Source organism: Sander lucioperca, chromosome 13 (genome assembly GCF_008315115.2).
Source record: "Sander lucioperca isolate FBNREF2018 chromosome 13, SLUC_FBN_1.2, whole genome shotgun sequence".
Taxonomy (NCBI): domain Eukaryota; kingdom Metazoa; phylum Chordata; class Actinopteri; order Perciformes; family Percidae; genus Sander; species Sander lucioperca.
In genome coordinates, this window is record NC_050185.1 from 26402972 (window position 1) to 26421240 (window position 18269).

Consider the following 18269-nt stretch of genomic DNA (forward strand, 5'->3'; position numbering starts at 1 on the left):
TAGCTCCACCTTGAAAAGCTACAACAGTAACTCGCTGCTTACACATTGATCCATCAGTATTTACAGTCTTATAACGTGACATAGAATCATATACCAGTCACTGAAGAAAGTTTTACAGAAACGAATACGATTTTAAATGCAGGACTTTTACTTGTAAAGCACTGTCGATGGGCAGACGCCCATAGAGAAGTTCAGGATCCAGTCACATAGGGGTCACATAGTCCCAAGTCTCTGAGCTTGATGATGAGCTTTGAAGACACAATGGCATTGATTGCTAAACTATGGTCAATGAAAAGCATTTTTACATATGTGTTCCTATGGTCCAGGTGTGAGAGCGCATTGCGGGCAGCTAGGGCAATGGCGTCATCCGTTGACAATCATACATAAAGGTAAAAAGACACTGTTCCAGGTGAAAATAATTATACATCTCTGCGATGCCTTCCATACAAGTCTAATTATAGCTAGTATAATATTAGCTTTGGCCAGGAAGAGGGTTCAGCAGATGGGGCCTAACTTTTATCGAGTGTTTTGACCCTGAACAACAGCACTCCATGTGGCTGGTCAGCAGCTGTGGCCAATCACTGCCCTTGTTCTACTGGCTTTCAGCTCATCTCCTCCCATTTATGCCAGAGCCAACAGGCTCTTTCCCCTGCCTCTCCCAACCTTCTGACTGCTGTTTGTCTGTGCGGGCCTCTTACTCCTACCCTTGTCAGCAGACTCCACACCGATGTGTGGGAAATCTCCTACAGCCCACCTCCACTGGAAACAACCACGTCTGCCAGCTTTTGTTCCTGCAGCCATTGACCAGCTGCTGATATTTGCTGGCCTTCTGCTCTGCTGCCTCTTCATGACTCCTTCCATTGACCAGATTACCACGTCTGGCCTCAGAGTAGTGGACAGGACAACTTTGATAAAATGGATCTTCCATCTATTTGCAGACTGTGGCAGTGTCTTTCCCAGCCAGTCCTTTGCTGGAGATGTTGTTCCTGTTTGAGAGAGCGTTGACATACCACTTTTCTAGACACTTGATGGGGTTGTCTGCATTTGATGGAATTGTTTCCCCTCTCTTTCCTGTTTCTGATCACCCAACACAGTCTCACTCCCTACTCGTCAAATGTATGACGCATGGTCAAGGACCCCTGGTGTTAATTTTCAACGCCAGGGAGGTACCCATTGCATTATTTTTCGACGAGGGGGTCCGTCAGATAGACATTCATGTTAATCCCTCACCATCAGATATCGACGAAAGAAAAAACACGCCCCCTTAACTCGAAATCTAAATTTAGCCCAATAACCGCTGTTAAACACTAGATCTATCAACATTTATTTAGATGTTATCATGGTATTCATTTCTTTATTGTTATAATATTATTTCAGTCTTATTACCGGTGAAATATTACAGTATGCTGTAATACAGAACATTATGATATGATCCGAGCTAGACGCATTCAAAGCTGATATCCCACAACGCCAGTATCGCTTCAACATACATATATATACTCAATGTTTTTATCACCAGCAACAACACGTTGCTCAGCTTTGTTCCAGTAAGTTATACACCGTAATAAAACGTTTAAAAACATCCACGGAAGTGACGTAGTAATTACCGCTCCTCGTCTGTGGAAGAATGTTGCACGTGAGAATTTACACAATAAAATACCAATGATGAAAAAATAGTGTTTTATGCTAAGCAATTTGATTTGCCTTATATATATACTATATAAAAAAACTACAGTTGAGTGTTTAGAAATACAGCCTAATGGCTTGTTTGACCAATTTGCATTTGTTTTGACTTGTACTGTTGTGAAAACCAATAAACTATATACAAAGAGAAGCATTTTTTTATTTTATTTTCCATACATAGTTATTTAAAAATGCATTTTTCTAATTTTGCAGTTGATGACTATTAATAGCAAATACTAAAAGGAAAAAAAAACATGAGCATATTTATGTGTGGGACTTAGTTTGATTTAATATCACATTGCATTATTAGTTGTGCTTTGTATGGGTATGTGTACATATACAACATGTGTTTTGGCATTTTGGGCACACTTCTGCCTTAGCCTATATACTGCACACAGACAAAACTCACACATCTAATTCAACCATTTCAAAAGCTGAGGAAAGGGTCGTGACATGGGTCAGAGGCTATCAGAGGTCATAAATGATGAACCAATCAATCGGCTCTGCTCCTTTAGGCACCTTGGTGTTCATGTGGACAACACCTTTGGCTGGAAGGCCCGTGTTCAAAGTGTGTGTTATCATTTAGCGCAGACACTCACGGTGAATCAGAGGGTTTATGTTATACTAGGCTGCATTACAGAGCATATTCATATGACTGTCATGAAGGTTGTGGAGAGGAATAGAAACCAGTCTCTCCAGGCAAGCACAGATAATATGGTCTGATCTATCTTTATTCTCCATGCCAAGTATGAGCTCTTATCCTTTGGCAGAAGATATGGGTAAACTTAACATTTCTAAACTATAGGCCTAATTTGGACCTACTTCAATTAAAACTTTAAATAATGTTGCTTAAGGGCTGCAGGGGAATAGCTTCATGATATATTATATGGTTGTGTGTTGCTCTTGTCACTGTTTGTGAAAGATGAACAACAGATTGTTGCTGTGTGATGTGCAGTCTGACTACATATCACTTTGTTTATGTTGTTTTTTTATTATAAGTCATCATCTGTATGATAAAACAATATGTTAAGTGTTATGTGTGAAGCATTTGAACTCAAGGCAGATACCCCTCTGGGGACAATAAAGTATCGCTTGCAACATGGTCTCCATGATATGTAAAAATTAAAACGTTGTCGTAGGACTATAGAAAACACATCGTTGGAAAGGTCTCAACCTGGACAGTAACATATGTCAGTCTGAAGAGGATCCATTACTCCTGCTTTGAAATATTGACCTCTGAACCTTGAACCCAGTCCATCTTTGAAGGCTTGTCATTTAGCAACAGAAGGAGCTACACACATAGGACCAGCTGTTCTAGAAAGCTCTGGACCTCAGCTGTCATGTAGATATGGTTTTCAAAGTTTACCCACTGTAAGCACTGTCAAATATGGTAATAAGCTATTTTCACCTAACGATTAGATTTTTAAAATCTGATGACACCAGTGTGTTCCCCATCCCAAAAAAACCCAGGGTGTATCCAAAATTATACACTACCAACTTCTAATTATGAGAAATATACCAATATATTTAAAAACTACAACTCCCATAAGAGACGCCACAGAAGCTGTTACAAAGCTTGTGTATTTGCAGTTCTTCCGGGGTGGGTGGAGGGACATGTTGGACTCCTGTGTTTCTGCTGTCTGCCGTGGCTGCTGGCTTCATTCCATTTCAGATTGCCGTCACCGGCCGGCCGACCGAGCACACAATACATGAGACAAATACATAAAACTGTATTTTATTATTATTAATATCTTCATTGTTTACATCCTCAAATACAACGTTAGACAAAAACATCAATATTACGAATATTGTGTATTTTTATCTTCTTATCCGCTGAGCGGGACGTACTGCGTCACTTCTGGAGTATTCCGCGGATTCGTTTAAACGTCATTACGGTGTATAACTTACTGGAACAAAGCTGAGCAACGTGTTGTTGCTGGTGATAAAAACACTGAGTATATATATGTATATTGAAACGATACTGGCGTTAAAAACCCGCTGATCGCTGCCCGATTCTGTGAATGAATGCCCGCGTTGCATTGTGGGATATGGGCTTTGAATGCGTCCCGCTCGGATCATATCGTAATGTTCTGTATTACAGCATACTGTAATATTTCGGTAATAAGACCGAAATAATATTATTAAAATAAAGAAATGAATACCATGATAACATCTAAATAAATGTTGATAGATCTAGCGTTATAGTTTTAAAAATATAAATAAACAAAAAAGCAACCCAGCTTCCCTGGCCGAAATAGACCGAAATAATAACATTAAAAGAAATACATATAAACCATAATAATATCTCGTGAATAATGTTGATTAAAACAGCGGTTATTGGGCAAAAAATACCAATAATAAAACTGTCACAGATTTCGAGTTAAGGGAGACGTGTTTTTTCTTTTTCGTCGATATCTGACGGTGAGAGATTAACATGAATGTCTATCTGACGGACCCCCTAGTCGAAAAATAACGCAACGGGTACCTCCCTGGCGTTGAAAATTAACGCCAGGGGTCCTTAACCATGCGTCATACAGGGAATGAGACTGTGTTGGATCACCAGACCCCTCAGTTTCCTGGGCTTCAAAGTTATTCTGGCCCAGCTGGCCATTCGGTCAACCTGCACTCATGAGATAAACATTTGCTTACACACACTAGTGGTGCAGCATGAGTAAGCAATTCAGAGTTCAGTGTCTTGCCGAAGGACACTTTTTTGTATATATTAATGCATTTATTTTTACAATTTACTTGCAAATTAACCTTGGCCAAAACTATCTGCTACTGTCCAACTTGACAACAACAGATACTACTACTCACTGTGGTGGAATTTCCAGAAACACAATGTTGTGGTATGATGAGACAATGGGGAAGCTTACAATATCAACTCATTCCTAGGCCACAGGTCAGGGGATGAGAGTATTAGGCCAGTCTCTGATAACAAAACCTGTTCATATATAATTATATTTGTCTCTCTACAGATTTAAGGAGTGTAGACAGCTGCATGATAAAGGAATGATTTGTTTCAGCACTGTCTCCTTTTGGAGATCGGTGGGCCTTCCACACTTTTGCATACTTCCCAGAGAGAGAGATTGGCTGAACTAGACTTTAGCATCTGTGTTTAGGTGCCTGTGAATATCTTTGTTTACCTCAATGGTTCAGCTAAACATAACGCCTGAAGTTTAAATACACCTTCGGGAGAACAAGAACTTCAGAGTCGGGACGACGCCACACAATAACACATCGTGGTTAAACTGTACTGCCTGGTTAATTCTCTCCTCAAGTGAGTGTTCATTAAATGTTCCTGTGTAATTGATCAAGGTCTCCCTAATCTTCATGTATGCAAAATGAGTTGTGCTGCTCCTGAGTTTTTCCTTAACACTCTCACATGCATGCACACACACACACGCACGCACGCACGCACGCACGCACGCACATGCACATGCATGCACACACACATAATTACACAAGTACAGTAAGATGTTCTATAATTAATCTTTAATTAGGAGGTCAAATATTTGAAGCAGACTTCCATTACCTTGGCAACAAGGACAATTATGTTTCTTGTGTTCTCTTTAGGTGCTTGTTTATAACCACAGAGGTAACTTAAAATAGGTCCCTTTGGTATTCTGTTACTATCCTGTGTACAATTTATGCTTTTAATGATGTTATTTTGTGTAATTAATGTTGTTTTGGTCTCACCATAATCTCCAATAATTTAAAAAAAGGTCAGTTGCTCTTGAAAAGGCAAAAAGACGACATCTATAAAGTTCTGCTTACATCTCACTAAACCTGACTGAGCAGCGCAACATCTCAAGGTAAGGTATCTAATTTATGATCCATGTCCAGGTGTTTGCACTTTTAAAAAGGAAAATAGGAAGATGTAGTGTTTTGTTCCCTGCAGGGGTACTGCTTTTAAAGTTTTGAATTTTCATGACTTTGTAATTTGTGCTGACAAACTTAGCTTGTGCACAGGTGAAGTCACATACAAAGCTTTTCATTTTTGCAGTGTAGTTATTCTGCACTCGTTGTCTCTTGACAGCAAATTTCTTCTGTCTGTCTGCTGAGGAGAGATGGAGCTTTTGCCGTTTGATATTTCACCTAAAATCCTCAGAGGTCTGTAAATGTTTCTGTGCTTTTTATAATGTGTTGCTGATTGTGTGATATACTGTTTTGATGATGGATACAGCAAAAAGGAATGTCATTATTACATAGAAGATGATTTGTCATGTTTTAATTACAAAGAGATGGTCTGAATTTGTTATCCCTTGTTCAGTGCTTTAGTGTAGTTGCCAATGATTGAGGCAATGCCACATTTTGACAACTTTAGAGAAAGTCCGTTGAATTGTTTTTCACTTATTTAAATAGCATAAAGTCTTGATATTACCTACTCTTATCGTACAATGTAATAGCTGTGAACTGCATTCATGTGTCTTGATTATTTAATACGGTTATGTTTGGGAGAGATTGGTTTCATGTAGGCACAGGGAGCAAGACCTGAACAAACTGTTATAAAACTAATGTGTAATTTTCTGAATCATCAGTTCAAAATGGGGTTTAAAAACAATTGTCATAAAAATAGGAAAAGTCAATGTTCCTGCCTGGCTTAAGGCCGGCAACAAAAAAAAGGGAGACCACACACAGATAGTGGAGCCCACAAATGGGGTCTTGTCTGGGATTCTTTGTGCTTGGAAACAGAACTGCAACATTTTCTTTGTGGGAGTGTTTCACAAAGATTTTGACTTGCTCTGGTATCTGTATGGGTTAACAGGTTGACTTGGACTAGCTATATTTCAGTAAGTGTGTTTCGGTGTCTTTGGCCTGGTAATATTAACATGTTTTCCTGAACAGTTGAAGGCTGATAAGTCATTTTGAACCTTTATTCCTGATAAAGCAATGAGGGGCACTAGTTCTCTCCATTGACCCTTTTTTGTTTTAGTTTGTTTTTGTGAAGTAAGTGGTTAGAGCAGTTCCAGGGGCTCCTCGGGTGCACTCCATGGCTGCCTAGGTGGTTTTTTAGCATGCTGGAAGTTTATTACATTATAATATTTATTACTTGACTTTGTGCTTAATTTATTCCACCGCTAGCCAGCATGAAGTCTAGGGTTGAGTGAGTCAGCTAGTATTGGTTAGGCAGTTAGCCAGAAGAATGGGGTTCCAAAATTAGGGCAGCCTGTCATCTGTTGGGTGATGGAAAATGGTTTCTGGTTGTATTTCTTGCCTGATGTTTAAATATACTATTCCCATTGACTGCAGTAGCTAACATGAGGATAAAATTTGAAATTGAGTTATTGAGATACAATTCTGAAATGTATTACATTATTCCTACCATGAGATTCCCAAAAAAAAGTTCCTGCATGGTTTCAGCGCGATTTCTTTTTTGTATCAAATCGTAGGCATCTCTCCTTGATCCGCTAGCTGCCTGCCCCCCTGAATACACTGTGAAAAAAGCCAGGTATCGGGAGACAACACAGGGGTCGTAAACGTCAACCAAACACTAGGGGCACAGGCTGTGCACTAGAGTTTAGATTCTCTGCCCGAGCCCAAGCCGGGACATTTTACGCCGCTATGATCAGACCGGGCCCTTAAACAAGCATTTGTGTTTTTTTAATCATTACTTTATTAGCCTTATTCGGTGGGGAGCAAGCTATGCCTCTCCAGCTTCTCCCGTAGCTCTAGGTGTATGTCCTGCACTGACTTGAGTGTGAGGTAGACTGTGCTACATCGCGTCTCCCCCCCCCCTCTGCAGCACTGTTGTCAGCCAATTAGGTGATCGAGACAAGAAAGTCTCCTATATGGTTCCAGGGCTTTGATTATGTTGCTGCCTTGATCTGTTACCCACACTATTCGGCTGAGGGAGCTGCTAGGGTCGAGTTTCTTTTTTACGTTTCTTCATTCGGATCCATTTGCGATCCATTCCATTCTGAATAAACAAACAGCACAGTTTACATGCTTTGTCATTGTTGCATTACCGGTATTCATTAAGATAATTCTAACCAGATTTCTGTAGTTCAAACAACTCGGAATTGTAGTTGAGAAGGTCAGTTATAACGGTCCACATATTAAAATCGGGTTTAAATCAGGCTCGGGCTCACAATTACAGTTAATATGTCAGGCCGGGCCGGGCTTGGACACAACGTGCACGGGCTCGGGTAGGGTCGGGCTTGATTTTTTGGGCCCGATCTAAGCTCTACTGTGCACCAAAATACAACAAACAACATTCAACAGCCAATCACCGACAAGATGGTTGGGGAAGGGGGTGGGGGTTAGTGACAGTAAGTCAGTTAGTCATGACAGTTACGGAAACATGGGGGAAGAGGCGAGCTTGTTCTGTTTTGTTTGGTATTTACTTGGAACGTCAACAGAAGTGACGTCATGCAGGAAATCATAGTGCACCTTTAACAAATTTTTTATATTTATTTAGGTGATGGAAATATGAACTAACACTCCTCTCTGTGAATAATCACTGATGCCTCTCTTTCCTCACTCCCTCTCCAGATTCATACCTTCCCTTGTCAACCAATCACAGAGCCAGCTTTGTCAACGGCACTTGGGAGCCTGATGGCGTCACTTTCTTCATCATTCAGGGCCTCACCAACCTTGGAGAGAAAAAAATTATTATTTTTGTCACGATGCTTCTGGGTTACATCACCATCCTGGGAGGAAACAGCATGATCATTTTTGTGGTACAAAACAAAGCCTTCTATTTAGTTGAATCACAATTGCCTCAGTCTTAAAATGGAATTATTCCTATGGTAATTGCCACTGTTTTTTCTCATGCAGGCATTGACTGATCCAAAGCTCAACACTCCCATGTATTTCTTCCTCTACAACCTCTCCTTTGTTGACATCGTCTACACCACCACCACCATCCCCAAAATGCTATCTGGCTTCCTGACAGACGTGAATACCATTTCTTTCCCAGGCTGCTTCCTTCAGATGTATTTTGTCATTCAGCTAGGAATTACCAGCCGTTCCATTCTGACTGTCATGGCGTACGACCGCTACGTGGCCATTTGCAACCCTCTGCGCTACACTGCTGTCATGACTCGGACTGTCCGGCTGCTCCTCATCGCAGGAGCCTGGAGCTTCGGCAACCTATGCATCCTGCCAACCATCTCCCTGTCCTTGCCGCGGTCTTACTGCGGCCTGAATGTGGTAAAACATGGCTGGTGCGACCCGTCGTCTGTAAGGCGGCTAGTGTGCGGTGACACCTCAGTTGAGAGCGTTATGTCGCTTTCCTCCGCTATAGTGTCGCTACTGAGTACAGGAGTCCTCATCCTTACCTCCTATATCCTGATTGGTATTTCTATATCGAGGATGGGTGTCGCTCAGAGGCTGAAGGCCTTCGGGACGTGTGCCGCCCACCTGAGTGTGGTATCCATCTCTTACACCTCGGCCTCGTTTGTATACATCTCCTACCGGGTGGGAAACTTTTCACCAGAGGTACGAGACAAATCATCCAGCTGTTATATTTACGTTTGCCCTTGTTTTAGTACATCACATATACATATACTCACATATGTCCAACAAAAAGTACCTTAAAATACTAGTGTTGAATACATAACCTCATAAAAGACTAGCAAGTAGTTCAAAGGTTCATTTTTGAACTTGGAAGCAGACCAAATACTTGTCTTACCAAAGCTTTCAACCACTTCCTGTGGCCTTGCTCTGCAGACGAAGTTGCATAGTTGTCGTGGAGATATTTTAGTTCTTAATCATGTGTCCGAAGTTTGTAACTTCTGTTACATTTAACCACAGCAACACATTCTCACTCTCGACTTGCCAAATAAGGCCGCTTAGTCAGGGCCCTTTGGCGTAATTTTTGAAAATGCAGGATAGTGAGGTTTAGGTAACAAAATACTTGGATAGGTTTAGAAAAATTTCTTATAACTTTTTTTTTATTGGACTGTGACTATAACTTTCAAATTGCTATACTTAGATTATTTATTTTTGGGGCTTTTCATATAACTCTAATTATATGTGCGCCTGAACCAACTCCGCCACCAAATTGCTATACTTGATGATGTTTTATAAAAGCAATAGGTCACTTCATTATGTTTTGATTATTATATGCTTTTTTATTATACTAGAAATGTAAAATGTCCTAAGTGAACCCTGTGTGTTCAATAAAACATTTTTTTTTATTTTGTTTCAGGTTCGTATCATTGTGTCTGTGTTGTATGCTGCTCTGACTCCTTTCCTAAACCCAATGATCTACAGTCTGAGGAACAAGGAGCTGCGAGAGTCTATCATAAGGATGCTGGGCAGGTTCAGACCTTCTGCTGTGTTACCCACAAAGGACATCAACACAGTGTCCTGACTGGGAGAGAAAACCTGCTCGATGTTCATTTGTAATTCAAAAAAGACTGTGCTTTAGAGCAATATATTCAGAAATTATATGATTTTTAAACCAGTCTTTTGGAATTGTATGTTCTACCCATAGACGGTAAATAAATAATGGACAAAGCTTCCGGGCCTGAAAGTGCGTGGAAGTGTCGTAACCTGCATTCTGTATAATTTCCAGCAGGGGGCGACTCCACTGGCTCCAAAAGAAGTCTGTTTCTAAAGAAGTCCAAGAGAAATTTACCTTATTTCTCAAAATGAATTTATTACCTCAGTAAACATTTTCATAATGCGTTTGTTTTCTTCAGTACAGCATGATGTTCATGTTTCTCATGCTGTTCAGCTGTCTTTTCATTAACTTTCTATTTGAAATTTGAATAACAGGGTCACATAAAGGCAGAATGAGTAGATTTTGTCCGTTGCGGTTTGTAAACACAACATTCAAAGTTGGCTCCTCCTCCCCCGTGGGCAAAAGCCAATTCCCAGATTTAGTCTCATTTTCAAGCAAGCTTTGTAGGTGTTTCACCTTGCTATAATTGTGGTTTTTAGGCGTTGTGTCTGCCATTTTTGTAGCTTCCTCCTGGCACCTGGTTGCTATGTTATATAGGTTAACGCCCCCAAAAAAGCCCCGAACACAGATAAATAAGAAAATCCGGCCAGATACTGATGATTAAGGGGGGTTAGTTTTGTATTAGTCTAAACATTGTTTTTAAGAAACTACTACTCATTGTTCATTTAATTATTCTTTAATTAAATATGCTAACTAAAGGTCCCTTCTCAACAAGAACAGTTTTTTTCCCCACAAACTGTATGAATGGATGGACCAATATGAAAATAAATGTTAAAAGGATGTTTGATTATGTCTTATGTCAATTAATTTGTCTAATGGTTTGCTGTTTACACCTTCTGTTGCCAAACATGTTTAATTAAAATGTAACCTGTGTGGCATCCTAGACAACATCAGGGCCTCTAGGTGCCCAATTACAGCCAATTAAGGTCTTAACCAGGAAGCTCATTCCCTGTGACTTCTTTTCACAATCTGCAGTCAGAGAGCTACAAAAAGTCAGGAGACTTGCTCAGTTGTGAAATGTAACCAAATATCTTTATTCAAGGACTGTAGTACATTTTAAGGTAATTGTACTTTACTAGAGTATTTCCATTTTATTCCATTTTGTACTTCTAATCCACTACATTTTCTTGACAGATGTTGTTGCTGGTTACATTTAAAATTATTATTTTACATCTGGAAAGCTTTTAAAACACAACACACTGTTTAAATTAAAACCAGTGAAACCTAACCTTGTTTGGCTTGTAACTTCTTCTAAAATCAGTGTGTAGTTGTGTCTGCTTGTCATGTTTAAGATTATTGTCAGTTCCACTAAATGGCGAACCGTGGCTCTGGACCCTGGGCCTTCAATAAGACAAGTTGCAATAAACAATCAAACAAAGTGATACAAATAATAGTCAGATTTCTATGTCACACAGAATTTCAGCATATTAAGATACAATAAGATAAGCCTTTATTGTCTCCTATAGGAGATATTCGTCTTGGGCATTTGAGGGAAACGAATGGCGACATCGCACATAAACACACTAAAAACATACAGTTAACCTACATAACAAACATAATCATACATTATCCCTACATAGAACATAATCATACATTATCTCATCCAGTGCTTCAATGAACATCTAATAACCACACACAATACCCCTTTACCGTTCCTTACAATCACAGAAGAACAAAAGAGAACCCACAACACATTCTCCCCCTCGTATTGCACTTCATTTTGATAATGATTGCAAATTTCCCGTTACCTCACGCTGTCGTCAATAACTTCTGTATTGCACAATGCCCAATTGCATAATACCGTATATTAAAAGGTTTATCAAAAGTTTCTTTTCCCTAAATAGTTTCACAACCATAAAAATATTTCATAACACACAAAGGTCATTCTGGAAAACCAATTACTTTAAAAAGGCAGCATCAAAAAGAAAAGTCTACAGCCTTGATTTAAAAGAACAGAGTTGCAGGGGACCTGCAGGTTTATGGGAGTTTGTTCCAGATAGCTGGGGCATAAAAACTGAACCATGCTTCTCCAAGTGGTCCGGATGGTTCATAATGTAGCAAAAGATAAGGAATAAACCGTTCAGTGCTTTATAAACCAACAGAAGTATTTTGAAATGATTATTTGGAAGCCATTGTTAAGACCTAAGAACGGGAGTCATGTGATCCACGCTCTATGGTGTTTTTTGCCCCCAACTGCTCCTTCCAGGCAGCGCTGCGACCGCTGTCTCCAAGGCACCTAACCCTAACCCTAACCCTAACCAGTGCCTAATCCTAGTGCCTTCCAGGCAGCGCTGCCTGGAAGGAGCCGTTGGGGGCAAAAAACACTGATAAACGTGATCCACTCTCTTGGGCTTTGTGAGGACTGGACAGACTGTGTTCTGCATGGACAAGTTTTTACAAATCCTACTGAGACATCCATCCTTTAACCATTGATATATTCTTTTTTTTTAGGGGCATTTTAGGCCTTTATTTGAAAGGACAGCTGAAGACATGAAAGGGGAGTGAGAGGGGGAATGACATGCAGCAAAGGGCCGCAGGTCGGAGTCAAACCCAGGCCTGCTGCATCGAGGAGTTTACCTCTATTTATGGGCGCCTGCTCTATCAACTGAGCTATCCTGGCGCCCCCATTGATATATTCTTAAGGTGATTGTAGGCTGATTTGTAATTGTCTTAATGTGGCTGATGAAATTCAGGTCTGAGTCCATGACTACACCAAGAATTCTGGCTTTGTTGGGAGTGTGGCAGATGCGGATTCAATTCCCACTGCGCTACATGAACCAATGTGTCCCTGAGCAAGACACTTAACCCCTAGTTGCTCCAGAGGCATGTTACCTATGACAAATGTCACTTTGGATAAAAGTCAGCTAAATGACATGTAATGTAATGATTTGAAAGTGAAAAAAGCATCGACATCTTCAGATTTTGTGATAAATTTACTTCAATTAATGCTGGCTTTCACAAAGATGTCCTACAGACCGTGAGCTTTGTCATTTATACGGATCAGTTTTGTTGACATTTTTCTTTTTATTGTTTTTCCATATACTACTTAACCCTCTGAGGTCTGAGGGCATTTTCACATATCTTCTTAAATTTACCTTTTTAGGGTATTTGCATATAAACTGATCCCCGTTTGTTTCATATCAAAATGTTCAGAACAGACTCATCTTTCCGTATAGTGATGCCCACATTTGTTCCAGAGCAATGGGTAAAGAGATAATTTGGCGCTAAAGCTGCAACGTTGATGTGAGTTGTACACAAACCAGCCAAGTTTGCAGGGCTACGGTAGAGATGCATGGCCAAAAGAAACGTAAAGGTCAATGTAAAGAGGGATTTCAGTTTGATGAACATTGTTAAAGTGTCTCGTCTGCCAGCCTGGAGACAGAATCTAAAGACCAATCACATATTCTGTTTATTAAAATCGTACAACCGGTCACTACTCTACTATTTAACTGCAAATGAACCCTGATTCAGACTAACTACTGCTGTCCAACTTGTCCCACAACAGGTTTGACTACTCTCTCTATCTCTCTCTCTCTCTCTCTCTCTCTCTCTCTCTCTCTCTCTCTCTCTCTCTCTCTCTCTCTCTCTCTCTCTCTCACACACACACACACACACACACACACACACACACACACACAACCAATTAAGTACAGTAAGAGCTCCTATAATGAAGTTTTACCTTGGCAACAAGGACAATTATCTTTCTTATGTTTTCTTTAGGCGCTCCTTTATAACCACAAAGGCAACTTAAAATAGGTCCCTTTGGTATTCTGTTACTGTCCTGTGTACAATTTATGCTTTAATGATGTCACTTTCTGTAATTAATGTTGTTTTGGTCTCACCATAATCTCCATTATATTTAGGAAAAAGGTCAGTTGCTTTTCAAAAGGCAGAAAGTAGACTTGGATGAAGTTCTGCTTCCATCTCACTAAACCTGACTGAGCAGCACAATATCTTCAGGTAAGATGATGATATCTTATTCATAAAACCATGTCCAGGTGTTAAATTGCACTTTTAAAAAAGTAAAATGAAATGATGAATGAAAGAGAGTATTGTTTTGTTGTCTGCAGGTGTAGAGCTTTTTAAAGTTTAAAATTGTTTGGACTTTGTCATTTGTGCAATCCAACTAAGTTTGTGCACAAATGAAAACATACACAGCTTTTCATTTTTGCAGTGTAGTTATTCTGCACTTATTGTCTCTTGACAGCAAATTTCTTCTGTCTGTCTGCTGAGGAGAGATGGAGCTTTTGCCGTTTGATATTTCACCTAAAAGCCCCAGAGGTCTGTAAATGTTTCTGTGCTTTTCATTATGTTTTGCTGATTGTGTGATATACTGTTTTGATGATGTCCAGTGTCATCAAATATGAAGTTACAGAAATATGTTTTCAGTTCTAAACAACAGAAAACAAATGTAATGTGTAATAATGATGCTACGGTTGCAAAGAGTTAAAATCTGAATTTGTTTGTTCAGTGTAATTGTTTGTCAATGATTGAAGGCTATGACACATTATTTTCACAACTTTTTAAGAGAAAGTCTGCATATATCTCAGTGCTGAACTATTAACTGCTCTTATGGTAGAATGCCGTAGCTGTAAACTACATTCATGTGTCTTTTTTGCAGCATTTTTGAGGTGTTAGAAAATGAAACCTACTTGATGGGCAGTGATGGCGCAGTGGATATGACACATGGCTTTGGTGTGGGAGACCTGGGTTCAATTCCCACTGTGCCACATCAACCAATGTGTCCCTGAGCAAGACACTTAACCCCTAGTTGCTTCAGAGGCATGTTACCTCTGACATATGTAGCAATTTGCTTTGGATAAAAGCGTCAGCTAAATGACATGTAATGATCTGAAAGTGAAAAAAGCATCGACACCTTCAGATTCTGTGATAAATTTACTTCAAGTAACGCTGGCTTTCACACAGATGTCCTACATACTGTGAGCTTTGTCATTTATACGGATCAGTTTTGTTGACATTTTTCTTTTTATTGTTTTTCCATATACTGCTTAACCCTCTGAGGTCTGAGGGCATTTTCACATATCTTCTTAAATTTACCTTTTTAGGGTATTTGCATATAAACTGATCCCCGTTTGTTTCATATCAAAATGTTCAGAACGGACTCAGCTTTCCGTATAGTGATGCCCACATTTGTTCCAGAGCAATGGGTAAAGAGATAATTTGGCGCTAAAGCTGCAACATTGATGTTTGCTTTTTGATGTTCCTCAAATCTCTTTCTGAAAAAAAACCTTAACTTATGATGTGTTGTACGAATTGTTTTGGTGCTTGAAATGAGATCACCAAAGTCTTTCAGGTTATGTATGATTAAAATAGTACATAAATGTCTGAAATGAGATCTTGTAATATCGCTTTTTGAGTTAGAATTTTGTCAAACATCGTTTGGATGCGCCAGTGCGTCTTTTGTCCTCAGAGGGTTAATGTGTAAAATAATAATAGTTATTGCAGCAGATGGGCTGGGCTGATTCGGTGGAATGTTGCTCTTCATATGCTGTGGCTAACCATGTTGTTTTAAGGCTCTTTAATTTTGATTTAGCATGATTATCATTATTTTCTTGTTTAGTTTTTTTAGTGTACGTTATTTTATTAATAATAGTTTTTTTAATACAACCTAGTTTGTACGTACATAAAATGTTTCTTTCCTTTTGCTTCTTATTCTGCTTAGTTATGCATATTTTCAATTAACCAGGTTGTCTATTTGTATGGCATTGTTATGTTTGTATGTGTGTGCTAGATGATTAGGGAAAACTCAAATTAAATATGAACCATAATACTTATTGCCAAATTAACACATTTTTCTTTTTTTCCTGACCATATTAAAGCCCAATATGTTATAAATCTGTCCTATGATACAGAAATAACCAGAAAGTATCATTACACCAAATAAGAACATATTTCACGTTTATATGTTATAATGGCAGAACAAATATATATATTCCTTTTGTATGAAAATAGCCACTCACAGTTATGTTATGCAGTGTTGTAGTACTCGAGATCTGTAGTACTCGAGATCGGTCTTGGTCCCAATGTTTGAAGGTCAAGACCACAACTGCAGGGATTTCGTTAAATTGCCTGTGCATGTGCTGTGTCTGATTTACGTCTATGTGTTAAAACTTCCAAATGCAACCATTAACTTGACTTATATCTAATTTGAATTTGTTACCGTAAACCCCCCTCTCCCTGCTCCCTTTAGACGCACTCCCAAGAAAGTAAATGCAGGAGACAGGAGAAGAAGCTCTGGCTGTCTGACACAAATCTGGTCTCGGTCTTGACTCGGTCTCGCCCTGCCTTGGTCTCAAACCCTCAAAGTCTCGGTCTTGTCTCAATAAACACAATCTATTTCTATATCTGTATGAAAAATGATCATGGAAATATTAACACACTATGGTAAAATGTACCATGCACAGATTGAAAAATGGACTATAAAACTCCTCTCTGTCTTCTGATGTCCTGTCTGTAAATTATCACTGACACCTCATTTTCCTCACTCCCTCTCCAGATTCACAACTCCCCTTGTCGACCAATCATAGAGCCAGCTTTGTCAACGGCACCTGGGAGCCTGATGGCGTCACTTTCTTCATCATTGAGGGCCTCGCCAGCCTTGGCGAGAAAAAGATTATATTTTTTGTCATCCTGCTTCTGGGTTACATCACCATCCTGGGAGGAAACAGCATGATCATTTTTGTGGTACAAAACAAAGCCTTCTATTTAGTTAAAGCAGTTTATTCAGTCCTGCAACTATTCGTATGGTAATCACTGCCACTGTTTTTTCTCATGCAGGCGTTGACTGATCCGAAGCTTAACTCCCCCATGTATTTCTTCCTCTACAACCTCTCCTTTGTTGACATCGTCTACACCACCACCACCATCCCTCAAATGCTAGCCGGCTTCCTGACAGACATGAATACCATTTCCTACCCGGGCTGCTTCTTCCAGATGTATTTCTTTGTTCAGCTAGCAGTTACCGGCCGTTCCATGCTGACTGTCATGGCGTACGACCGCTACGTGGCCATCTGCAACCCTCTGCGCTACACTGCCATCATGACTCGGCCCGTTCGACTGCTCCTTATCGCAGGAGCCTGGAGCTTCGGCACCTGCTGCACGCTGCCAGCCTTTTCAATGTCCTTGCTGCGGTCTTACTGCGGCCCGAATGTGGTAAAACATGGCTGGTGCGACCCGTCATCTGTAAGGCGACTGGTGTGCGGTGACACCTCAGTGGATGGCATTGTGTCCCTTTCTATAGCTTTGGTTGCACTACTGACCACAGGAGTCCTCATCCTCACCTCCTATGTCCTGATTGGTGTTTCCATATCGAAGATGGGTGTCGCTCAGAGACTGAAGGCCTTCGGGACGTGTGCCGCTCACCTGACTGTCGTGTTCATCTCTTACAGCTCGGCCTCGTTTGTATACATCTCCTACCGTGTGGGAAACTTTTCACCAGAGGTATGAAAAAAAATATTGTTTTAGTACATTACATATACGCACATATGTCCACCAAGAATGACCTTTAAAATACTGGTACTGAACACATGACATCAAAAAAGACTAGCAAGGAGTTTGAAGTTTTATCTTTGACCTTGGAAGCAGCAGCTTGACTGACCACTTACTTGTGTTTTTTTGTACGTGTTTTCCAAAGCTTTCAACCCCTTCCTGTTGCCTTGCACAGCAGACAAAGTTGCTGAGATGTCTTTTAGATATTGTAATACTTAATCATGTGAAATATAGAAGACATCATAATAAACATCAGCACGGAAGAACCTTGTCATTCTCAGGTCCTGCTGCTAGCAGTAAAAAATGCCAGATGTCCTTAAGGAACCTTGTATGTTTGTGTTATACATTTTTTTAAATTTGTTTCAGGTTCGTATCATTGTGTCTGTGTTGTACGCCGCTCTGACTCCTTTCCTAAACCCGATGATCTACAGTCTGAGGAACAAGGAGCTGCGAGAGTCTATCATAAGGACGCTGGGCAGGTTCAGACCTTCTGCTGTGTTACCCAGAAAAGACATCAACACAGTGTCCTGACTGGGAGAGAAAATTTGGAATTTGTCAATTTGGAATTAAGAAAGGAAACCTATTTAGAAATCATGCGATTTTTTCATATTCTTTGTAAATCTTTACAATAACTCCCAGAAAAAAACAAGCAGGCATGCCTTGT

The 18269-nt window shown here is 40.0% G+C and overlaps 2 protein-coding genes across 2 annotated transcripts; both read left to right on the forward strand.

The window, feature by feature from the left end:
• Positions 1 to 727: 727 nt before the first annotated feature.
• On the forward strand, positions 728 to 10003 carry LOC116060372 (olfactory receptor 5AN1-like). The gene is made up of 5 exons (XM_035991024.1): positions 728 to 889; positions 5260 to 5281; positions 8179 to 8366; positions 8464 to 9126; positions 9839 to 10003. Exons 1-5 carry the CDS (start codon positions 728 to 730, stop codon positions 10001 to 10003), a joined length of 1200 nt encoding a protein of 399 aa, XP_035846917.1.
• A 5257-nt stretch (positions 10004 to 15260) lies between these two features.
• LOC116060373 (olfactory receptor 10J4-like) lies at positions 15261 to 18136 on the forward strand. The gene is made up of 4 exons (XM_031313909.1): positions 15261 to 15264; positions 16614 to 16801; positions 16895 to 17557; positions 17972 to 18136. Exons 1-4 carry the CDS (start codon positions 15261 to 15263, stop codon positions 18134 to 18136), a joined length of 1020 nt encoding a protein of 339 aa, XP_031169769.1.
• The last annotated feature ends 133 nt before the right edge of the window (positions 18137 to 18269 follow it).

Coding starts and splice junctions, on each gene's coding strand:
- LOC116060372 (XM_035991024.1), top strand. CDS start 728: ATGTGTGGGAAATCTCCTACAGCCCACCTCCACTGGAAACAACCACGT. Junction 890..5,259: donor TTACCACGTCTGGCCTCAGA/GTAGTGGACAGG, acceptor TGTTCTCTTTAG/GTGCTTGTTTATAACCACAG. Junction 8,367..8,463: donor ACAGCATGATCATTTTTGTG/GTACAAAACAAA, acceptor TTTCTCATGCAG/GCATTGACTGATCCAAAGCT.
- LOC116060373 (XM_031313909.1), top strand. Junction 16,802..16,894: donor ACAGCATGATCATTTTTGTG/GTACAAAACAAA, acceptor TTTCTCATGCAG/GCGTTGACTGATCCGAAGCT. Junction 17,558..17,971: donor TGGGAAACTTTTCACCAGAG/GTATGAAAAAAA, acceptor AATTTGTTTCAG/GTTCGTATCATTGTGTCTGT.